Source organism: Hypanus sabinus, chromosome 12, assembly GCF_030144855.1.
Source record: "Hypanus sabinus isolate sHypSab1 chromosome 12, sHypSab1.hap1, whole genome shotgun sequence".
NCBI classification, from domain to species: Eukaryota; Metazoa; Chordata; class Chondrichthyes; order Myliobatiformes; family Dasyatidae; genus Hypanus; species Hypanus sabinus.
In genome coordinates, this window is record NC_082717.1 from 98,934,859 (window position 1) to 98,960,683 (window position 25,825).

Genomic DNA, 25,825 nt, shown 5'->3' on the forward strand with positions numbered 1-25,825 from the left:
TAAGTGCTCCTTTGCATTTCTTATACTCAAGTATCTCATTTGTCTTTTTTGCTGCTTTTTCTTAGCCAGGGAATCAACATTCCTTGAAGACCAAAGTTACCTAAACCTGTTAGCCTTGTCTTTTACTCTAATAGGAACATACAACCTCTGTATTGACCATATTTCACATTTGAAGACCTCCCGCTTACAAGCGCCCTTTTGCCAAAAAACAACTTTAACCAATCTGTGCCTGCAAGATCCTTTCTGATGCCATCGTAATTGGTCTTTCTCCATCTTAGAATTTCAGCCTGAGCACCAGTCCTATCCCTTTCCACAATTACCATGAAACTAATGGAATTATGAACACAAGATCCAAAGCATTCCCTTGCACACACTTCTGTCACCTACCTTGTCTGTTTCCTAATAAGAGATCAATCTGTCTGGTTGGGATCTCTATATATTGATTTAAAAACTTTCCTGAACATATTTGAGTCTTTTTACAGTATGGGAGTCCCAGTCAATAAGTGGAAAGTTAAAATCACCTACTAGCTTAACCTTATTTTTCTTGCAACTGTATGCTGTTTCTACAGATTTCCTACTCTAAATCTGGCTGACTATTGGAAGGTTTATAATATCACATTAATATGGTTATCCCTTTCTTGTTCCTCAGTTCTACCCATATAGCATCAGTAGGGAAGCACTCTAGTCTGTCCTGTCTGAGCATTGCCATAACATTTTCACTGACAATACCATCCCTCCCACTCAATCTCATCTCTAAAGCAATAGAATCCCAAAACATTGAGCTGCCATTTCTCATACAACTCACCCTCACTAATGGCTACAATATCATAATTTCATGTGCTGATCTATATTCTAAGCTCTTGTGCCTTCCCTACAATACTCCTGGCATTAAAATGAATACAACTCAGAACATTAGTCCCATCATGCTCAACCTTTCAGTTCCTGTCTTTGTCTGTGGGCTTAATGTCTACTTTCTCTTCAACCACTCCACTTACTGTCCTGGCACTCTGGTTTCCATCCCTTACAACTCCAGTTTAAACTCTCAAAACAGCACTAAGAAACCTTTCTGTCTGTGTAGTCCATGCAATCTGTTCAAGTCCTTCTGCAAACTCTCTGCTTCCTCAACACTACTTGCACCTCCACCTATCTCTGTATCATCTGCAAACTTGACCATATTACCATCAATTCCATCATCCAGATCCTTAACATATTACGTGAAAACTAGCAGACCCAACACCGACATTTGAGGAGCATCACTAGTCATCAGCAGCCAACCAGAAAAGGCCTCCTTCATTCCAATTCTTTGCATTCTCCTAGTCTTTTCTATGCTAGTTTATTTCCTATAATACCATGGGTTCTTATCTTGTTTAACAGCCTCACCTGCAGCACCTTGTCAACGGCCTTTTGAAAATCCAAGTAAACAACATTCTCTGAATCTCCTTTGCATATCCTGTTTAGTATTTCCTCAAAGAAGTCCAACAGGTCTGTCAGTCAAGATTTCTCCTTGAGGAAATCATTCTGACTTCTGTTTACTTTACCATGTGCCTCCAGTTACTCCACAATCTCATTCATAATAATGGACTTTGTCATCTTGCCAATCACTGAAGTCAGGCTAACTGGCCTATAATTTCCTGATTTCTGCCTCCCTCTTTTCTTAAAGGATGGCATGACATTTATTACTTTCCATTCATCTGGGAACCATTCCAGAATTTACTGATTCCTTCAGAACCCTAGGGTGTAGTCCATCTGGTCCAACTGATTAATTCACCTTCAGATCCTTCAGCTTCCCAAGCACTTTCTCATTAGTAATAGTGACTAATTGTCACTGCTCCCTCCTGACACTCTCTAATTTCTAGCATGAGAGATGTAGCATTGTTGTGAATTTTACCTACAACAGGACTAAGATTCTTTATGGTAATGGGGAGTACAAGTTGTTGATTGCATATAGGAATTTAAAATAAGTCTGCAACAAGAAGCAGAAATAACAACAAGGAGGAAGTATAAGTATGGACAGTGAAAGCAACTTAAAACAATTTTTATGGGAGAAAACTAATGAGGAATACTTTGAACAAGGTTCTCTGGGGAACTCCTATTTAGATAATTGTGCAATATTCTCAGGGAATCCAAACTCGGAACTTGCATGAAGATTTGACTTCACTTCAGTGCTAAATGAAATCTCTGGTCCTTTACTATTGCAAGGACATCAGCTCAAAAAGCACAAATTATTTGTCTTGCTGCAGATGCTGCCTGGTCTGCAGAGTGCTTCCACCATTTTATACTTTAAATCTACCTTTTGATATTAGAGGTCTTCAGTTCGTAGGGTGAAAAGTTACATAGGAAAATGTGGCATTGGCAGGAAGTGTATTACTTCACAGCACTGGAAATCTCTGCAACATTAGGTAAGGTTTAGTATAGTACACCTGTGTTGTATGATAGACATGTGCTTACCAATATAGTGCTCCATTGTTATTGGATGACAGATTTGACTTTAGCTTTACTATTACAAGTGTTACCAGGTAACAGACTTATGCTCACAGGTGCTGTTTTCACCAGTACTGGCCCCTATGTTTCCACTAGTTCTGTATCTTATTATTATGCAGGAAGAGACCTGAATTCACGTGATTATAACTGTTTTATAATGTCAGACCCACTAGTAGTGTACACCTCTGTACAGAATTGAACTAGAGACCTGAATTGGTTTTGAGCCTAGATGAGCCTGACATGGTCCTTGGGTAATTTTTAACTGAGTATCATCAGTCTGTGACCTACCACCTCTTTGCTCTCAGAACCGGACTTATTCCTGAGTCAAGATCCAGCTGGGTCACTCGACCAGGTCACATTATTAGTTGGCCCATGAGAGACAGCCCTGGTGTCTTGTACCTGACATTGAGTGACCCCATCAAATACACCAAGGAAATGGCAGGTGGCAGGGTTAGTGGAATACTATCTTGCATACTCAGCTCGAAATCATATCACCCCTCACCCCGCATGCTTCCCTAATGATGCATGCGTCACTTCTTCTCTGAACAGTCAAGACCAGGGTTTCTCAACTGGGGTTCCACAGAACCCTTGGGTTCTGTGAGAGGTTGCTGGAGATCGTGATTAAAAAAAAACATTGTTTTTTGAACTTAGCATAACATGCAATGCTGGCGCTGATAGTGGGGGGCAATGACTGATCAGCCCCATTTGCAATGTTTTCAGAAGTCTCTCAGTGTGCAGTTGGATTGTGTTTATTTGGTTGAGTCTATTCTCAGTTTTTAATGCAAGACTGGGGTAGCCGTAGTTAATTAGTGAGCACTGTACTGTACTGAGGGGAGGATGGTAGGCTGATAATTGGTGAGCACTGTAGTGCAAGGATGAGAGGTTGGCAAGCTAATGAGGAGCGTGGTGTGTTTTCCGAGCATTGAACGGACTCGCCCAATTTGGGCTGTGACATCAGCCCCTCCCTCCCGAATTTCCTCTCCTAACTTCCCCTGACATTCCACTGACTGACTTACGGGAGTGGACAAACTACCAGTATAGTAGGAAATAGGAGGGAAATTATTATTCTAAAGACTGACAATGTGGTGATTTTTGAACAGGAGGTGTGAGATGGGATCCTAGGCCTAGGCCTACGGACAATTCTGATAAGGTTAATGATGAAGAATTACAATCTTCTGAGTAATTTCACTGCAACAGTGCAACAACAGACACGAAAAAAATCCGTCTTTGCAATGAAAGCTACTTATCAATAGTTTTTACATGGACTGGTGATCCAAGTTGTCCTATTCCAACGTGCCTAGTCTGCGGCAAACAACTCACAAATGTACAGTGTTGCTAGAAAATTTGTGAACCCTGCAGAATTTTCTCTATTTCTGCGTAAATATGACCTAAAATGTGACCAAAGGCAACATGAGTGAATCTGCAGATGCTGGAAATAAAAACACAAAATGCTGGCAGAACTCAGCAGGCCAGACAGCATCTATAGGAGGAGGTAGTGACGACGTTTCGGGCCAAAACGTCATCACTACCTCCTCCCATAGATGCTGTCTGGCCTGCTGAGTTCTGCCAGCATCTTGTGTCTTTAAAATGTGATCAGATGTTCGTGCAAGTCCTACAGCTAAAGAGGCCCCAATTAAATAAATAACACAAAAAATTATACTTGTTCACTTATTTATTGAGAAAAATAATCCAATATTATATGAATTTGTTGGAAAGAGTATATGAACCTTTGCTTTCAGTAACTGTTGTGACCCCCCCCCCACCCCCCGTACAGCAATAACTTCAATCACACATTTCCAGTAACTTGATCAGTCCTGCATGCCAGCATGGAGGAACCTCAGGCCATTCCTCCTTATAAAACTGCTTCTACTTTGGGATGTTGGGGGGTTCCTTGCATGAATTGTGTGAAGGACCAGGGTAAGCAGGGAGAGCAGGTAAAGGTAAAAAAAAATAGGGGTTTTATTTACCCAAAATGTTTACAAACTCAACAGAACTGTTCTAGAATCCAGACTTGAATCAGCTAAACAGAACAGAACTGGGTTACTACAACAACATAGTAAATACTCCTCAAACCAAGAGACACCACTCATATGTACATATGGGCATATGTACAAAATTAAGGGAGGGAAGTTTAGGGGAGACATCAGGGATAAGTTCTTTACACAGAGGGTTGTGAGTGCCTGGAATGACTTGCCAGGGATGGTGGTGGAGGCTAAAACATTAGGGGTATTTAAGAGCCTCTTGGACAGGCACATGGATGGAAAAAAAATGGAGGGTTATGGAGTAGTGTGGGTTTAGTACTTTTTTTAAAGATTATATGGGTCAGCACAAGATGGATGGCTGAAGGGCCTGTGCTGTAGTGTTCTAAATTCTATCTCATGACTGCGGGTTTATATTTGATGCTGGCCAGTCCATAGTAAATTACAGGGGAGAGAAAACATTCCTCTCCTTAAAAAGGAGAGGCATGAATGAAGCAGCTCCAGAGAACACCCCTCTGGCTGTAGCAGAATGGCACAAATCAATTATCCAGCCCCATCTACTTAGGCTGGTGTGATGCAACAGCTCAGTTGTTTGCCAGATTATCAGGAGGACAGTCGACTTACAGGACACTTTAATATGCCCAGTTGATGGTGCGGCTGGTAATTGCAGCCACCACAAACTGCTTGCTCCAGGTCCTTACACAACATGTCTATAGAATTAAGATCAGGACATTGATTCGACCAATCCAAAACACAAATTTTCTTCTTTTTAAACCATTCTGTAGTTGATTCAATCTTGTCTTATGGATCATTGTCTTGCTGCATCATCCAACTTCTATTAAGCTTCAGGTGATGGACTGCTACCCTGACATTCTCCTGTAAAGTGTCTTGATACAATTTTGAATTCATTGTTCCCTCAACAACTGGAAGCTGCCCAAGCCCTGGGGCACCAAAGCAACCAAAAACCAGTATGCTCCGTCCAGCATGCTTCGCAGTTGGGATGAGGTTTTGGTTTTGGTGTTGGTGTGCAGTGCCCTTTTTCCTCCAAACACAGCAATGCGCATTTCTGCCAAAAAATTCAACTTTTGTCTTATCTATCCACAAAACAGAGAAAGTAAGGAGGTATGGGATCCACGGGGACCTTGCTTTGTGGATCCAGAATTGGCTTGCATATAGAAGGCAAAGAGTGGTTGTAGACAGATCATATTCTGCATGGTGGTCAGTGACCAGTGGTATGCCTCAGGGATCTGTTCTGGGACCCCTTCTCCATGATTTTTATAAAAGATGAAGAAGTGGAGGGATGGATTAGTAAATTTGCTGATGACACAAAGGTTGGAGGTGCTGTGGATAGTGTAAAGGGCTGTCAGAGATTACAGCAGGACATTGATAGGATGCAAAACTGGGCTGAGTTCAACCCTGATGAGTGTGAGGTGGCACATTTTGGTAGGTCAATTATGATGGCAGAATATAGCAGTAATGGTAAGGCTCTTGGCAGTGTGGAGAATCAGAGAGATCTTGGGGTCTGAGTCCATAGGACACTCAAAGCTGCTGCACAGGTTGACTCTGCAGTTAAGAAGACATACAGTGCATTCGCCTTCATCAACCATAGGATTGAGTTTAAGAGCCAAGAGGTAATGTGGCAGCTACTACTGGTCAGAACCCACTTGGAGTACTGTGCTAAATTCTGGTCGCCTCACTACAGGAAGGATGTGGAAACCAAAGAAAGGGTGCAGAGGAGATTTACAAGGATGTTGCCTGGATCGGGGAGCATGCCTTATGAGAATAGGTTGACTGAACTCGGCCTTTTCTCCTTGGAGCAATGGAGGATGAGAGGTGACTTGATAGAGGTGTACAGGATAATGAGAGGCATGTGTGGACAGTCAAAAGCTTCTTCCTAGAGCTGAAGTGGCTAGCAAGAGAGGGCATAGTTTTAAGGTGCTTGGAAGTAGGTACAAAGGAGATGTCAGGGGTAAGTTTTTTTATGCAGAGAGTGGTGAGTGCATGGAATGGGCTGCCGGCGGCAATGGTGGAGGTTGAAATAATAGGGTCTTTTAAGAGACTCCTAGATAGGTACATGGAGCTTAGAAAAATAGAGGGCTATGGGTAAGCCTAGGCAGTTCTAAGGTAAGGACATGTTCAGCACAGCTTTGTGGGCTGAAGGGCCTGTGTTGTGCTGTAGGTTTTCTATGTTTCCATTAAAAAAAATGGCTTAAAAACAACAAAGTTAATCTCCTGCAGTGTCCAAATAACAGTCCAGATCTCAATCGAATTTAGAATCTGTGGCTGGACTTGAAATGGGTTGTTCATTCAAAATTCCTATGTAATCTGACATTGTTTGAGCAGTTTTGTAAAGAAGATTGGGGGCGGGATGAGGAAATTGCAGTGTCCGGATGTGCAAAGCTGATCAAGATCTATCCACACCGACTCAAGGCTGTAATTGTTGCCAAAGATGTATCTACTGACTTGATGAGCAATTATGCAATCAATTATTTTGTGTTTATTAATTAATTAATTAATTAAGACCAATTTAGTTTGCCAATGACACTACACTGATTGGCTTAATCTCAAATAATAATGAGGCAGTCTACAGAGAAGAAGTCATCACCCTGACACAGCGGTGTCAAGAAAACAACCTCTCCCTCAATGTCGCAAAAACAAAGGAGCTGGTTGTGGGCTACAGCAGGAATGGAGACAGGCTAGCCCTTATTGACATGAATGGATCTGGGGTTCAGAGGGTGAACAGCTTTAAATTCCTTGGCTTAAGCATCACGAAGGATCTCACGTGGTCTGAACATATCGACTGTGTGGTGAAAAAAGGCACAACAGCGCTTCTTTCATCTCAGACAGTTGAAGAGGTTTGGTATAGGCCCCCAAATCCTAAGAACTTTCTACAGGGGCACAATTGAGATTATCCTGACTGGCTGCATCACTGCCTGGTATGGGAACTGTACTTCCCTCATTCGCAGGACTCTGTGGAGAGTGGTGCGGACAGCACAGCGCATCTGTAGATGTGAACTTCCCACTATTCCCACTTGGACATTTAGAAAGACAGGTGTGTAAAAAGGATCATTGAGGACCTGAGTCACCCCAACCACAAACTGTTCCAGCCGCTACCATCTGGGGAAATGGTATCGCAGCATAAAAGCGAGGACCAACAGGCTCTGGGACAGCTTCTTCCACCAGGCCATCAGACTGCTTAATTCACACTGACATGACTGTATTTCTATGTTATTATTGACTGTTCTGTTGTACATACTATTTTTATAAATTACTATAAATTGCACATTTAGACAGAGAAGTAAAGATTTAACTCCTCCATGTGTATGAAGGATGTAAGTAATAAAGTCAATTCAATTCAATTTATAGAAATTTGTTTTCACATTAACACAGAAAAGTCATTTTTTGTTGATCAGTGTCAAAAAAAGCCAAATTAAATCCACTGTGATTTAATGTTGTAATAAAGTTTTTTATGCAGAGAGTGGTGAGTGCATGGAATGGGCTGGCAGCGACGGTGGTGGAGGAGGATACGATAGGGTCTTTTAAGAGACTCTTGGATATGTACATGGAGCTCAGAAAAATAGAGGACTACGGGGAACCCGAGGTATTTCTGAAGTAAGTACATGTTCAGCACAGCATTGATGGCCGAAGGGTCTGGATTGTGTTGTAGCTTTTCTATGTTCTATGTTTCTATATCAACCTCTGTTTTAAAAATACCTAATGACTTTTCCTCCATAGCTGTCCATAGCAATGAATTCCACAATACCACCACACTCCAGTTAATGAAATTCATCCTCATCTCTGTTCTAAAATTATGTCCTTGTACTCCAAGGCTAAGCACCTCCACTATGGGAAACATTTTCTCCACATCCACTCTATCTAGGCCTTACAATATTTTACAGGTTTCAATGAGATCTCCCCTCATTCTTCAAAATTCCAGTGAGTGCAGGCCCAGGGTTATCAGATGCTCCTCAGGCATCAACTCTTTCAATCCAGGGATCATTCTTGTGAATGTTCCTTACATCCTCTCCAATGCCAGCACATCCTTTCTCAGATAAAGAGTCCAACACCACTAATGCAAAAAATAATCATTCATTGTATACTAATTTCTTCTTTTCATTTATACTGTCAACAATATCTCTACAAGTTGCTGATGTTGCTCTTCATCGCCTGTTTTACCTCAATCATAATTATTTTCTGTTCATTTTGATTCACCTTGCAAATTTCATTTGTACACTCGTTTTCTAGTTCACCATTTTTTTTTTGCATTTTGCTGCATTTTTTCTGTCTCTCGCAGTACCAAGATGCTTGGCTGGCTTTTGCCTTTTATACACATAGCTTGTAGTTTTGTTCCCAGTATGGCCATTTATTTGTTTCTGTTTGTTATAGCCACTAAGACCGTTTACACAGAACAGCTCTGCAATAAATTACCACAACCTATTGCTTTCTTTTCACCAGTTTGTTAGTATTTACTAGAAATGCACTGTGACTGTTATCACTTACCGTTCAAATTCAAACATCTTGTTTACTGCTATAAGACCAGAACGACTGCATTTTACTTGAATAGTTTCCTGCACACAAAAATAGATTTGTTATATTATGAAGCTGTAACTTAAGTAAATAAAGACTGCAGATGCAACAACCTGCTGGAGGGAAGTAGGAAATCTGATGGTGGAGGCAAGTAATTATCATCATTTTGAGTCAAAACCCTACATCAGGACTGAGAGTGCAGAAGAAAGATGCAGGAAAAGGAACAATGGGGATAGGGGGTTGTGGGGGCTAAATGGAAGTGAGAATTGCCTGAAAATGGAAAATTCATTGTTCATAGCATTGGTTTATAGTCCACCCATGTGGAATATAATGATTTGTTCCTCATCCTCCTCCTGCCTCTGTATCTCAATTTCAACTAACCCCCTCTTTCCTTGCTTGATCTATCTGTCCATCGCCCTTCAATCCCTTCTTCAGTCCATCACCCTCTCCTCCTTATACTGGCTATCTCCTCTCTCCACTCTTATTCTGGATGTAGAGTTTCAATCTGAGCCGTCAACAATTTCTCCACCTCCCCCCCTCCCCCACAGACACCAGTCGACCTGCAGAGTTCAAGGAGTATCATTCCTTGCAAGGTCAAGGAGTAGAGGTTTATCTCCTGACCCATTAGTCATCCTCATTAAGATTCAAAACTGGACTGCTTACTTCTTCTGTTACTGCTCCTTTTGGTCTTGAATCACCATCCTCTGCCATTTAATCCAATTTACCTTCCTCCATTTTGAAGGTGACATTCTTTTCTTTTTTCCTTTTCCTTACATCATACACTCTGACGCTTCTACACAATGACAAACTTCTACAGATGTGCTGTTGAAACCATCCTCATGGTCTGGAAGAATAACTGAATATGCAGGAACGTAAGAAGCTGCAGAGAGTAGTGACCTCAGCCCAAGTAATCAGAAGCACATTTCTCCCCACTATCAGTGACAGCTACAGGGCATGTTTCAAGAAGGCAACATCTATCAAAGATCTCCCTAATGTGAGCCATGCCATCGTCATGCAGCAGGGACAGAAGCCTGGAGTTCTATACCATCAGGTTCAAGAACAACTTCCCTTCAACCATTCGGTTCTTGCATCAAACTGTACAACCGTATAACTGTAGTTTAGCAACATCATGACCATTAGAGACATTCTGAGACATGTCTATTTTAAGACATTGATTTTTCCTCCTAATTGTGTGTTTTTCCTTGTAAAAATTGTTATAATTTATGTTTAATTTGTATTTTTCTTGTGAACCCTCCTCATATGATACTATGTGCCCATGATGCAAGTAAGCTCCTCATTGCATCTGTGCATCCATGTATTTGTGCAAATAACAATAAACATGACATTAACATTCTAGTTTTGATGAAAACTCATCAATATGAAATCATTCTCTTTCCACAGTTCCTTCTGACTCTCTCAGGGCTTCACTATTTTCTAATTTTTATTTCAGATTCCCAGCATCTGAAGTATTTAATGAAGGCAACCTCTTTTAATAACAATCCTTTGCACCTATAAATAACTCCTCAACATACTCCTCCAAATCACAGCTCAACATACCTTGTAGCATTTAGGTGCATAGTCCTATACTGTGACTCTTCGTATACACTTTGTATGATGGTTTCTGTTTCTGCCACACTTGCATTAAGCTTTAAGTTCTCCACCACCCTTCAGTGATGTTTTTCCTCCCTTGTAGTGTCTCCCATCCTTCTATGAGTGTTCACTCGGTAAAAGACAAGCATTATATTCAAGTGGAGACTGCTGCAACGTTTGTGGACTCGGTCTTGGACCATATTTTTTAAGTAACTGTATCTTACTGATATCTTGTATGTCTATTATGTGCTATATGTGCCTTGTGCTGTGTATCACTGGTACTGTGTTTTGCACCTTGGCTCTGGAGTAACGTTGTTTTGTTTGTATTCATGGATAGTTATGTATGGTTAAATGAGGAATAAACTTGAGCTTGAATTTTAAATCTATTTCCCCTGTTTTTAAGCTCTCAGTCAAGGAAACTAGGTCCTTACTACTTACTCTATCTAGGCACTACATGATTTTATACTTGTCAATTAAATACCCCTCACAGCCGCCCCTTTTCCAAAGAAAACACTGGCCCATTTGATCTCTCTTCAGAGCTAACTGGCAACAATACATGTATACAGTCAGATGAATCAATACAGTACATGTAATATGTCAGATTTGACAAGCCAAACCAAAAAGTCATTTTCTGTAATTTTAAAATGATAGCAGTATTTCACAGTGAATCAATCTATTCCACTACAATAACAAATTTCTGTTATCATATTTGCTGGAAAGCAAGAATAAAGATTATTCTCCCTGTATACCCATGACTGTATCACCACCCACAGCTCCATTCTGCTAATTAAATTTGCCAATGACACAATGATTGGCCTTATCTCAAACAATAACTAGGTGACCTACAGGGAAGAAGCCATCTCTGACACAGTGGTGTCAAGAAAACAAGCTCTCCCTCATCTGATAGAGGTGTATAAGATGATGAGAGGCATTGACCATGTGGATAGTCAAAGACTTTTTCCCCCAGGGCTAAAATGGCTGCTACAAGAGGGCACAGGTTTAAGGTGCTGGGGAGTAGGTACAGAGGAGATGTCAGGGTTAAGTTTTTTACACAGAGAGTGATAAGTGCGTGGAATGGGCTGCTGGGAACGCTAATTTGAGCATACTCTATATTGCACTGACTGTTCTATTTATTATAAATTACCATGATTGCACATTGCACATTTAGATGGAGACGTAACATTAAGATTTTTGCTCCTTAGGTATGTGAAGGATGTACAAAATAAAGTCAATTCATTCTCTCATGAGGCTTTCCTTTCCAGAGCATCAGAGATGTCTCCCTTCTTCAAAGAATGGAGTTTCCCTTCCTCCAACATTGATGCTGCCCTCACCCGCAACTGTTCCATTTATGAACATCCGTGCTCACCCCATCTTCCTGCTGCTTTAACAGTAATAGAGTTTCTCTTGTCCTTACCTACCATCCGCATCTGGCACATCATCCTCTATCTCCAAAGGATCCTACCCTTTGATATAAAAGAAAACATATCTTTACCTCCCCGCCCCCCTTGCAGAGATCTCTCCTTTTATGATTCCCTTGTCCAATCATCCCTCCTGGCACTTTCCCTGCAAATGGCCTAAGTGCTACAGCTGCCCATTCACCCTGGACTACAACTTCTGGCTGTTGACCCTCCCACTTAAGAATACTGAGGGCTCGATCTGAGATGTCCCAAACCCTAGCACCCGGTAGGCAACATACCATCTGGGAATCTCCTTCTCGCCCACAGAACCTCCTGTCTATTCCTCTAACTAATGAATCCCTTATTACCACAGCATGCCTGCTCTCCCCTCTTCCTTCCTGAGTCACAAGAGGCAGATTCAGTGCCAGGGACCCAACCACTGTGATTTTCCTCTGGTCAGTCATACCTCCCAACAGTATCCAAAGTGATATACCAGTGTTGAGGGGCATGTCCACAGGGCCACTCTGTACTGGCTCCTAAACCCCTTCTCCTTCCTGACTGTCACCCAGTTTCCTGTGTTCTGCACCTTGGGTGTAACTACCTCTCCATATGTCCTATCTATCACCCCATCAGCCTCCCAAATGATTCAGAGTTCATCCAGTTCCAGCTCCAACTCCGTAACACAGATTGTTAGAAGCTGCAGCTGGATGCATTTCTCACAGTTGTAGTCCTTGGAGACACTGAAGGTCTCCGTGACTTCCCACATCCCACAACAGGGTCATTCAGCTATCCTGCCTGGCATCTCTACTGTCCTAGCTGAGCAGGTATAAAGAAGGGAAAGAAAAAGAAAATCTTTAGCTTTTCTTTTCTTTTGCTTTCTCTGACTGAAGCCTCTCTTTTCGTGTGTGTAGATTAGATACTGCTTTCTTCTCTGGACAGTAAACAAACTCAAGTCAAAACTGTTTTAAAATGAGCATAAAAATAAACCTAAAACAAAACTAGAAAATATTGGAATTACTCTGCAAGTTAGGAAATGGCTACGAGAAAAAGTGTTTATATTTCAGAATTCTTTGCATTGTTCCTGAGTTATTAATCACAAATAAGCATCGTATTTCCTATTTTAAAATCTCCTTCAACCAGCAATCAAAAGGGGTACCTCAAGTATGTCTTAAATTTGTAGTAAGGATCAGCTTAGAACACCTGTAATTGGCAGCTCAGACACTGTGATTATGGCGATGATGGCAATGAGCAGGGAAAGAAAGAATACAACAGTGGAATCAGGTTTAATATCACCAGAATATGCCATGAAATTTCTTTGTTTTTCGGCAGCAGTACACTGCAAGACATAATAATAGGTATATACAGTGGATTTTGGTTAATTGGGACATCGGTTAATTGGGGCAGCTGTATATTTTGGACAACTCTTAAAGATCAAAAACTAACTGAGAAATAGGCAGGATTACCTTCATTTATTTAAGACACTATGCCAATTAATTAGGACAGGAGACTGTTGCCAAACAGTCTCCAACTAATGTCAGTCACATGCACTTGTGTGGCAAATAGACCCTACATTGAGCTTAGGGTGAACAATTTTTAAATAGTATCAGTTGTGTGTGTTTGTATTCATAAAGAACCAATTTATGGCAGTGATAGTTGGTGAGAAATAAGCAGTAAGACAATTCAAAACTGTTTTGCTCAAAGCGGTTTCATCACTGGGGCTTGGAGATGCCAGAAATGGCTGGGAGTAAAAATTAGATGATTTCACTACTTCAACAAGTTTGAAGCTATGAAAATTTTTAAGGTACTTACAATCATCTTGAATGGAAACAAACATTTGTAGGATGCAATGGCAAACACATTGTATAAAGGTAATGCACTATCTGTATCACATACAGTGTCTATAAAAAGTATTCACCATCCCCACCCCCAGAAGTTTTCATGATTTGTTGTTCTACAACATTGAGTCATAGTGGATTTACTTTGTCTTTTTTGACACTGATCTACAGAAAAAAAACCATTTGTGTCAGTGAAAACAGATCTTTACAAAGTGATTTAAATTAATTACAAATTTCTGAGGCCTCCATCATACAATACGGAGAGCAAGCTGTTGCCCATGTAGCAAGCTACTCCACGCTACTGATGAAGCCAGAGGAATGACAGAGACCGATACAGTTCAGTTGCAGGAGTTGCCATTCAACATTGAACTCAATGTAGAACTGATTTAGGGACTCCAGCTCCGAATTTTTGTCTTGGGGTTTACTCCAGAAGCATTCCCCATGACTGGGATTAGCTGCAAGACAGCAGAAATTTAAGATCAGAATTTTCCTTCTCCTAGATGAGCTACCACTACAGCTGAGGAGCCCCATCTGCCCAAAATGACTGGTTTTAAGGCACCAGTCAACTGCCTGTTTAGAAATGGTTCAGCCGGGCTTAGTAGGTAAGTCACACATGAAGGCCAGGAGCCGGACTTGGTTGTCAGAGGTTATTTGAGGCTCATCATTGGGAGCTCTAACAACCTCAAGGAAACAAATATAAAACACAAAATAATTGTTTGCATAAGTACAGGTGGCCCCCAAGTTACGAACGTCCGACTTACGAACAACTCATACTTATAAACCGAGGAAGAAGAACACTGTCCACCACTTTCAGTCAGATCGCAATGCTGTCTGCCATTTTAAGTCGGATTGCGATGCCGTCCGTCATTTTAAGTCGGATTGCAACGCCTTCCGCCATTTTAAGTCATTGCCGTTGACACTGTGTTGAGTGTGTAACTTTGTATTTGGCTTAAGTTTTTCTGAGCAAAATTCACCCTGACTCCCCACCCCTTTTCCGGTCAGCTGGTGGCACAGTGAGATCAGCGCTGGGCTCGAGGACAGAGGGTCTCGAGTTCGATCCAGTGACAGACCACTCCCAAGCGCACCAGGTTGATGTCGAGCTCACAACTCAACCTCGTTAAAAAAACACTGCCACCTCCAGTTTAAATTCCCTCACAGAATATTGTGGAGGATCAAATACCCAAACCCAGCACAGCCCCCACTTGTCCCATTTAATCTGTCTCAGTGTGGTGGACTTTAGGACCCGGGAAATTCAGTGTGGTGGTCCTTAGGACCCGGCAGAGCTTGGGACCCGCTGCCTACAATGTTTCTGTTCCATTGACAGGAAACGATCACTACTGAAAATAAAGTGGAAATAATAAAGTGTTTGGAAAGAGGTGAAACGTCATCAGTCACTGGAAAAGTGTTAGGCTACAGTTAGTCAACGATCGGAACAATTCTAAAGGATAAGGTGAGAATAATGGAGTATGTGAAAGGCCCTGCCCTGATGAAAGCTACAATTATTACTAAGCAACACAGTGGTTTAATTATTGGAAAACATATGTTTCTTAAGTATTTTATATGCATAGAAAGGTAAAATACATACTATATACTAAAACAAACGCTTGACTGATGCTAAATAATACTGGATGTACTTGTTCCGACTTACGTACAAATCCGACTTAAAGACAGACTCAGGAACGGAACTTGTTCGTAACCCGGGGACTGCCTGCATTCAGCCCCCTCCTCCATAATAACCCAGATGAAATCTTGGCTATAGCTTTCCAGAAGGCTTGTGGGAGACTCTGAAGTCAGTTGGAAGAAGGTTCTATGATCTAATGAATCCAAAATTGAGCTTTTCAGCCAGCAGACCAAGCGCTATGTTTGGCGTAAGCTAAACACTTCACATAATCAAAGACACACCATCTTTGAAGGTGCTACTGTGAAGCATGGTGGTGGCTGCATCATGTTGTGGGGATGCTTCACTGCAGCAGGCCCTGGAAGGCTTCTGAAGGGTGAGGGTAAAATAAATGCAGCAAAATACAGGGAAATCCTGGGAGAAAACCTGACACAGTCTGCAAGAGAACTGTGCCTTGGAAGAAAATTTGTTTTCCAGCAAAACAATGACCCCAAGCATAAAGCCAAAAGCTACACAGGAATGGCTTAAAAACAACAAAGAATGGCAAAGTCAGGGTCCAAACCTCAAAACAATTGAGAAATTTGTGGCTAGACTTGAGAAGGGCTGTTCATTCACGATCCCCATGCAACCTGACAGAGCTTGAGCAATTTTGTAAAGAATAGGGAAAAATTGTAGTGACCAGATGTACAAAGCTGGCAGAGATCTATCCCCACAGACTCAAGGCTGTAATTGTTGCTAAAGATGCATCTACTAAATACTGACTTGAAGGGGGTGAATACTTATGTAATCGATTATTTACAAGAGAAAATCTGCAGATGCTGGGAATCCAAGCTATTCCCTTCTCTCAATTCCTCTGTCTCCACTCCATCTGCTCTTAGGATATGTTTCAATCTAGAACTAAGATGTCCTCTTTCTTCAAAGAAAGGGGCTTCTCTTCCTCCATCAACTCTGCTCTCAACTACATCTCTTCCACTTTGCGCATGTCTGCCTTCCCACCATCCTCCTGCCAAAGTACCAGGGATAAGGTACCTCTTGACATCACCTACCACCTGACCAGCCTCCACATCCAATACATAATTTTCCATAACTTCCCCCAGCATCAATGGGATCTCACCACCAAGCACGTCTTTTCCTCCACACTCCCCGCCCACTTTCTGCTTTCCACAGAGATTACTCCCTACATATCTCCCTTATCCATTCATCCCTCCCCACTGATCTCCCTCCTGGCACTTATCCTTGCAAGCAGAGTAAGTGCCACATCTGCAACACTTCACGTGTGAGTCTGCTGGGGTCATCTACTGTATCCGGTGCTCCCGGTGTGGCTTCCTGTATATTGGTGAGACCTGACACAGATTGGGAGACCACATCACCAAGCACCCATGCTCCATCTGCCAGACTAAGTGGGATTTCCCAATGCCCACCCCCATTTTAAATCCACTTCCCATTCCCATTCCAATGTCAGTCGATGGCCTCCTCTGCTGTCACAATGAGGCCACACTTAGGTTGGAACAGCAACACCTTATTCCATCTGGGTAGCCTCCAACTTGATGGCATGAAAATCGACTTCTTGAACTTCTGGTAATGCTCCCCCCACCCGCTATTCCCCATTCCCCTCTCTCACCTTATCTCCTTTGGGGTTATCACCTCTCTCTGCCCCTTTTCTTACTTCCAATGGTCTTCTGTAGAAGATTCCCCTTCTACAGCCCTGTATCTCTTTCACCAATAAATTTTCCAGCTCTTTACTTCACTCCTCCCTGACCACCATTTCACCTTTCACCTTGTGGTTCTTCATCCCCTTACTCTGACTCATTTTTTTCTCCAGTCTTAATGAAGGGTCCCATTCTTTTTCTGTTGATCAGTCAAAAAATCCAAATGAAATCCACTGCAATTCAATGTTATAAAACAATAAAACATGAAAACTTCTTGGAGGGGGGGGATGAATACTTTTTATAGGTACTGTATCTGCGCTGATTTTGTTTGTTTAATATAGTCTATCAAAAGAACAAAAGTAGCATTGATAACTACTGGGAACTAATACACAGTTTTATCATACCGTAGTAGTATTTGTCATGTACTAATTTGTACTGAATTTCATTTAAATACATAATTTGTTACTAAAAACAGAGGAAGAAACCTGAGGTAGTGCATGTGGGCTTATTGCATTCAGGAATTTGATGGCCGGGGGAAGAAGTTGTTCCTGAGATGTTGAGTGTGTGTCTAGAGGCTCCTATACCTCCTCCTTGATGGAAGCAATGAGAAGAGAGCATGTCCTGGGAGATGGGGGTCCTTAATAACGGATGCCAGCTTTTTGAAGCATTGCATTTTGAAGGTGTCCTTGATTTCGGGGAGGAAGTTGCTTGAGTTTACAACTTCATGCAGCTTTTTCCAATCCTGTGCAGTGGCCCCTCCATACTAGACGGTGTTTCAACCAATTAGAATGCTCTCCAAGGTACATCTATAGAAATTTACGAGTGTCTTTGGTGACATACCTATTCTCCTCAAATACCTAATAAAATATAGCTGCATGTCATGCATTCTTTTTAGATGTATCAATATGATGGGCCCAGGCTAGATCATCAGAGATGTCCATACCCAGGAACTTGAAACTTCTCACTCTTTCCTTTCTGAACCATCAATTCCCTTCCTGAAATCCACAATCAATTCCTAGGTCTTAATGATGTTAAGTGCAAGGTTGTAACTGTGACCCCGTTCAACCAGTTGATCTATCACACTCCTTATTCTTCCTTATCACCACCTGAAATTCTGCCAACAATAGTTGTGTCATCAGCAAATTTATACATAGCATTTGAGATGTGCCTAGCCACAAATCATGGGTGTGGAGAGAGAGTAGGGCAGTGGGCTAAGCCCGCGTCCTTGAGGCGCACCAGCACTGAATGTCAGTGAGAAGGAAATGTTATTTCCAATCTACACTGACTGTGGTCTCCTTGTGAGGAAGTCAAGGATCCAGTTTCAGGGGAAGGTACAGAGGCCCAGGTTTTGGAGCTTGCTGGTTGAAAGTGAGGGTATGATTATGTTGAAAACTGAGCTCTCGTCACTAAGTAGCAGCTTGGCATAGATAATACCATTATCCAGGTGATCAGAGGCCAAGTGGAGAGCCAGTAAGATTGCATACACTGTAGACATATTGTGGCAATATGCAAATTGCAGTGGATCCAGATCCACGTATAGCCAAAAGTTGATTCTAGCCATGACCAGCCTTTCAAAGCACTTTATCACAGAAGATGTGAGTGCAACTACATGATAGTCATTGAGGCAGCTCACCCTGGTCTTTTTGGGCTCTGGTATGATTGTCACTCTTTTCAAGCAGTTGGGACCCTCTGATTGCAGCAGTGAGAGATTGAAGATATCCTTGAATACTTCCACCAGTCCTCATGATGCTGATGGGCATTACAATTATGCTAAATGGATTAGATCCAGAGCAGCTCAAGACAGGGCCTTTATATATCCTGGAGACTGCACTGCAGAGATCTAACAATATTAAGGGTATATTCAGAAAAATTCTACGAATAGATGGATTATGGTAATTCAAGGCAGACATAAAGAACAGCATATCAAAGCAAAAATTCTAAGATACAAATTGACATAGGATTTTTTTTTAATTTATGACAAAAGTAAAAGCTTTCTTTTCTGGCTTTTGCCAGACTTGATTATTGCAAGATATTCAGAAATCAGGCTGGGTGCATCATTGGCAAGGCCTTTCCATCAGCACACACGCACTCTCTGAAAACTGGGTTTCCAGATCTCGCCTGTACTAAAATGCCAGGTAATAATTCTTTCATGGTAGATTATCAAAAAATTATATTAATATTAGATAATAAGGAGATGGTACTCACATCATTAATCAAATGAATCACCTGCTCAGATCCAGCAACAGACCTGTAAAATATCATGTAAGACCATAAGACAAAAGAGCAGAATTAGGTCATTCAATCCATCAAGTCTTCTCTGCCATTTATTTCCCTCTCAACCCCATTTTATTATAACTCTCTATCTCATTCTCCTGCCTTCTTCCTGTAACATTTGACACCCTTCCAAATCAAGAACCACTTTAAATATACCCAATGACTTGGCCTCCTTTCATCATCATCTGGCTAAAGAAATTCCTCCTCATTTCTGTTCTACACCCTTCTATTCTGAGGCTGTGCCTTCTGGCTCTTGACTCTCCCACTATTGGAAACATCCTCTCCATGACCACTTCATCTGGGCCTTTCAATTACATAAAGTTTTAATGAGATACCCCTGCCATTCTTCTAAACTCCAGTGACCACAGATCTACAGCCATCAAATGCTCATGTTAACCCTTTCATTCCTGGGTTCATTCCTATAAACTTCCTCTCCAATGCTGACACATCCTTCCTTAAGGTAAAGAAAGACTTAGGAGGCAGTGATCATATGACAGAACACACAAAATGCTGGATGAACTCAGCAAGTCAGATAGCATCTATGGAAAAGAGGAAACAATCAATGCTTCCAGCCAAGACTTTTCACCGACTGGAAAGGAAAGGGGAAGGAGTTAGAATAAGAAGGTGGAGGGAAGGGAGGTGAAAGTACAAGGAGGCAGGTGAAAGGTAAAACTAGGAGGAGGAGGGGTGAAATAAAGAGCTGGGAAGTTGATTGGTGAAAGAGATAAAGGCTAGAGAAGGGGAAATCTGATAGAGGACAGAAGACCACATTAGAAGGGGAGGGGAGAGGAGCACCAGAGGGAGGTGATGGGTAGGTAAGGAGAGAGGGGGAAACAGGAATGGGAAATGGTGAAGGGAGAAGGAAGCAAATACTGTAAGTTTGAGGAAATCTATGTTCATACTAGCAGATTGGAGGCTACCCAGAAGGAATACAAGGTGTTGTTGCTCCAACCTAAGTGTGGCCTCATCATGGCAGTAGAGAAAGACTTCAACTGACATGTTGGAATGGGAATGGGAAGTAGAATTGAAGTGGGTGGCTACCGGGAAATCCCACTTTTTTGGCAGACAGAGCAAAGGTGCTTGACAAAACGGTATCCCACTCTACGCTGTGTCTCAACGATATACAGGAAGCCACACTGGGATGAGGTGACCATAGCTGACAAAGGAAGTCAAAGACATCAGAAAAGGAAAAGAGAGGAGATGTAATATATCAAAACTTAATGGGAGGTTAGAGGATTGGGAAGTTTCTTAAAAACCAACAGAAAGCAAATAAAGCCAAAAGGAGAGAAAAGATGAAATATGAAGGTACGCTAGCCAATAATATGAAAGAGGATACCAAAAGGTATAAAGTGTAAGAGAGGCAAGTGTGGAGATTGGACTGCTGAAAAATGATGCCTGAAAGGTAGAAATGGCAGACAAAGAAATGGCGGACAAACTTAATAGTATTTTGCGTCAGTCTTCACTGTGGAATACACTAGCAGTATGCCAGAAATTTGAGAGTGGTAGGGGTCAGAAGTGAGAGTAGATGCCATTATTAAGGAGAAGGTGCTTGGGAAGCTGAAAGGTCAGAAGGCAGGTCAGTCATGTGGATCAGATGGACCACACACTAGGGTTCTGAAAGAGGAAGATGAAAAGTTTGTGGAGGCATTGGTAATGATCCTTCAAGAATCACTAGATTCTGGAATGGTTCCAGAGATCTAAAAAATTACAAATGTCACTCCACTGCTTAAGAAGGGAGGGAAGCAGAAGAGAGGAAATAATAGGCCAGTTAGCCTGGCTTTAGTGGTTGGGAAGATGTTGGAATCCATTATTAAGAATGAGGTTCTGGAGTACTTAGAAGCATGAGATAAAATAGGCCTAAGTTAGAAACAAAAAAAATCTGCAGATGTTGGAAATCTGAGCAACACACACAAAATGCTGGAGGAACTCAGCAGACCAGGCAGCATCGGGCCGAAACCCTTCAGCAGGACTGGAGAAAAAATGCTAAAGAGTAGATATGAAAAGTAGGGGGAGGGGAGGGAGAAGAACCACGCAACAGGTAAAACTTGGAGGGGGTGGGTTGAAGCAAAGAAGTAGGAAGTCGATTGGTGAAAGAGACAGAATCCACGGAAGAAAGAAAACTGGCTTTTCACCATATCCTTTGATGCCCTGACCGATCAGGAAACTATCAACTTCTCCTTTAAATATACCCATGGACTTGGCCTCCACCACAGTCTGTAACAGAGCATTCCACAGATTCACTACTCTCTGGCTAAAAAAAAATTCCTCTCACCTCTGTTCTAATACCTTGTTCCTCAATTTTAAGGCTGTGCCCTCTGATCCTGCATACCCCCACTATTGGAAACATCCTTTCCACGTCCACCCTCTCTAGTACTTTCAACATTCAGTAGGTTTCAATGAGATCCCCCACATTCTAAATTCCAGTGAGTACAGACCCAAAGCTGCAAACGTTCTTTATATGTTAACCCCTTCATTCCAGGAATCATCCTCAGAAACCTCTTCTGGACTCTCTCCAATAGGAGCACATCCTTTGAGATATAGAGCCCAAAACTGCTGATAATACTCCAAGTGCAACCTGACAGATGCCTTATAAATGCTCAGCATTATCTCCTTGCTTTTATATTCTATTCCCTTGAAATAAATGCCAATGCTGCATTTCCCTTCTTTACCGTAGTCAACCTGTAAATTAACCTTCTGGGAGTCTGGCAAAAAGACTCCCAAGACCCTCTGCATCTCTGGTGTCTGAATTTTCTTCCATTTAGATAATAGTCCATGCTATTGTTCCTTTTGCCAAAATGTATTATCATACATTTCCCAATACTGCATTCCATCTGCCACTTTTTTGCCCATTCTTCCAATTTGTCCAAGTCCTGTTGCAAAAATTGCACCTATCTTCATATCATCCGTAAACTTTGCCACAAAGCCATCAATTCCATTACCCAAATCTTTGGCAAATAATGTGAAAAGTATCAGTCCCAGTACTGATCCTTAAGGAACACTAGTCACTGGCAGCCAACCAGAAAAAGCCCCCTTTATTCCCACTTGTTGCCTCCTATCAATGCCAGTATCTTTTCTGTAACTCCATAGGATTTTATCTTGTTAAGCAGCCTCATGTGTGGCACCTTATCAAATGCCTTCTGACAATCCAAGTAAATGACATCCACTGCCTCTCCTTTGTCCACTCTGCTTGTTACTTCCTCATAAAATTCTAACAGATTTGTCAGGCAAGATTTCTCTTTACAGAAACCATGCTGACTTTGACTTACCGTATTTATCATTTGTCTCCAAGTATATCGAAACCTCATCCTTAGTAATAGACTCCAACACTTACCCAAGCACTAAGGTTTGGCTAACTGGCCTATAATTTCCTCTCTTGTGTCTTCCTCCCTTCTTAAAGAGTGGAATGGCATTTGCAATTTTCCAGTCCTCTGAGACCATGTCCGAATCAAGTGATTCTTGAAAGATCATGACCAATGCATCCATTACCTCTTGAGCAACATCTCTCAGGACTCTGGGATGTAGTCCATTTGGTCCAGGTGACTTATGCACCTTAAGACCTTTGAGTTTGCATAGCACTATTTCCTTTGTAACAGCAATGGCACCCTCTCCCTGATACACATGGACCTCTGACACATTGCCAGTGTCTTCCACAATGAAGACTGATGCAAAATACTCAATAGGTTCATCTGCCATTTCTTTATCCCCATTACTACTTCACCAGCATCATCATCCAATGGTCCAATGTCAATTCTCACCTCCCTTTTCTCTTCTGTTCTTATAGCCTATTTAGTTGCTTTTTGTTGGATTTTCAAAGCTTCCTAATCATACAACTTCCCACTGTCTCCCTCTCAAATTGCAGCATGAATTCAACCATATTGTGATCACTGCCTCCTAAGGGTTCCTTTATGTGAAGCTCCCTAACATCTGGGTTATTGCACAACACCCAATCTAAGATAGCCTTTCCCCAACTAGGTTCATGCATAAATTGCTCCAAAAAGCCATCTCATAGGCATTCAACAAATTCCCTCTCTTGTGATCTGACACCAACGTGATTTTCCAAATCCCCTTGCATATTGAAGTCCCCCATTACAATTGTGACATTACCCTTATTACATGCCTTTTCCAGCTCCCTTTATAATCTCAACCCCACATCTTGGCTACTATTCGGAAGCCTATGTATGATTCCCATAATGACTTTTTTTTTACCCTTGCAGTTTCTTAACTCGACCCACAAAAATTCAACATTCTCGGACCCTATGACACCTCTTTCTAAAGATGTAATTCCATCTGTTACTAACAAAGCCACACCATCGCCTATGCCTTCCTGCTGTCCTTTTGGTACAAAGTATATCCATTGATGTTAAGCTCCAACTATGGCCTTCTTTCAGCCACGACTCAGTGATGCTCACAACATCATACCAACCAATCTCAAAATGCGCCAAAATGCGTCTACCTTACTCTGAATGATATGCATATTTAAATACAGCACCTTCAGTCCAGCATTCTTTGACATTTTGAATTTTGAACTCTTTGCTCCGTCTGCATTTGTACCCAATCATTGGCTTGTCCTTCCTTACATTCATTTTTAGGGAAATTAATTTGCTAAAGAAATTTGATCAAGTGTAAATTAGACATGGATTTTGAAGAAAAGAGAGCTTTATTTACGAAATTGTGTAGGAGTGGAACCTCTAACAGTGGGTTTCAAACTCTAAATAATACAGAGTGCAGCTTTTTTTATGCATGTACAAATCAATTGCAAAAGCAAAGGCTGTTCAATTACCCTTGTGAATTAAAAAAGGAAAGGTAGATTCGCATGCAATTCTCTTGTGATAAACTATACTCATGGCATAAGCCAAAAATTAAAAATTCAGTCCTGTGTATAACTTTGTATTAACAGTTTGTCTGTTTTGTCTGAGTCTAATTTTTACAAGATGAGCAACTGCAAGTATTTATTCTAAGAACCGTCTCTACTGAAAGCTAAGGCCATATCTATTACAAGCTGCAAACTGGTTTCCATGCTCAAAAAGCTAAGATTAACCCTCTGTCTACCAAAATCTTTAACTCTCAATATTTTCCTCCACAATATTACACCCATCATCTACTTGTAAACCTGCTGGCTCATCCTCAGCTCTATCACTATGGTTCCAATCCCAACTATAACATCCTCTTCAGACTCCTGGAATTACCTTCCCACCAGCATTGTAGAAATATAAAGTGGTACCAGAAACAGCTCAAAATATTTTCAAGGCAACTAGGGATCAGCAATAAATACAGCCCTTGCCAGGAATGTTCCGATCCCAAAATAATCTTTATACTCTTTCCCTTTCTTGTGCTTATGCTGCTCAACCCTGCATCCTTTTTCATGTTTCCATTATTCCAGTTTGGACTTAACCCTATGGCAAATAAAAGTTTAAAATCTGCATTAAAAATAAAAAGGTAAATGCTAAATATATAAAAAATCTGGAGAAAGTGAAATGTCAACTGAGTTGAGAAAATTAAAAGTCTTTGTCCAAATGATTTATTTACAACTGTATTACAATAAACAACGATTTACATAGGGAAATTTAATTTGGAATTGTACAAGGCACTGCAGACAGGTTCTTTTTGACCAAACCAAGATTTTAAAATGGAGATACCGGAGCCAGTGATCCAGATGTAATATCGTTCAACTTTGTTTTGACTTTTACATTGTGACAGATCATACACAAATGAGATTCCACCATCTGAATTTGCCCCCCCCCCACCTCCACTAAAACAACATTGACCCCACAATGACTGTCCCATGAGTTGTATCACAATTCCGGAGGAAACATCTTCAGGCCCTGCCAGCACTCTCCTGAGAGCACTGATAGCTCTTACAGACAAAGGCCTGTTCCAATGGGATTTAAATGGTAATTAATCAGAGATGTTTCAGCTGCAATTGACTTAAAGTACATTTATTTAAAAACAACGAAGCTATAATTAATGTAAATATTATGACAAAACAATAGTATAAATGATATCACAGGAACTACATCTCAGAGAAGGCAGACATCTTCTTCCATGCACCAGCCTGGCCCTTGATAAATTGAGAACACAAAGGATGTTTAAATGTCAAAACTCCAAACCTGGCACAAAACTTATGAAGTACCAAGCAGTAGTGATCTTTGCTATTATAAAGTTTTCCAGGACCAGGACCAACTACAGCAGGCCTTTAAAGCACTGTAAAAAGCATCTAACTCAAAGTTGTCATCTCAAAATTCACTGCAAAGATAAACAAACCAATATCAATGTCCCCTCCCAAGGCAACATGCCCAGTATCGAGGGGCTAGTTATACTCATTTGGCAATTGTGAGCATGCCGTGTCACTCGCATACCCAAAGCAGGCTCTGAAAACAGACACTGCGTTTTGAGCCATGCCATGGGAGGAAATATTCAAAAAATAATGCAATTAAAGCTGACTCGCAGTGTGGATGATCAGAGGGATATTGGGGTC

The 25,825-nt window shown here is 41.4% G+C and overlaps 2 protein-coding genes across 2 annotated transcripts in view; both read right to left on the minus strand.

The window, feature by feature from the left end:
- Nucleotides 1-8,977, minus strand: part of kif25 (kinesin family member 25) — a 152,684-nt gene extending 143,707 nt beyond the window's left edge. Inside the window, exon 1 of the mRNA XM_059985268.1 lies at nt 8,961-8,977. Coding sequence (XP_059841251.1) covers nt 8,961-8,977 — 17 coding nt within the window. The remainder of the gene's footprint in view (nt 1-8,960) is intronic.
- A 5,218-nt stretch (nt 8,978-14,195) lies between these two features.
- The window catches only part of LOC132402411 (kinesin-like protein KIF25), a 44,921-nt gene continuing 33,291 nt past the window's right edge, over nt 14,196-25,825 (minus strand). Inside the window, exon 6 of the mRNA XM_059985269.1 lies at nt 14,196-14,264. Coding sequence (XP_059841252.1) covers nt 14,196-14,264 — 69 coding nt within the window. The remainder of the gene's footprint in view (nt 14,265-25,825) is intronic.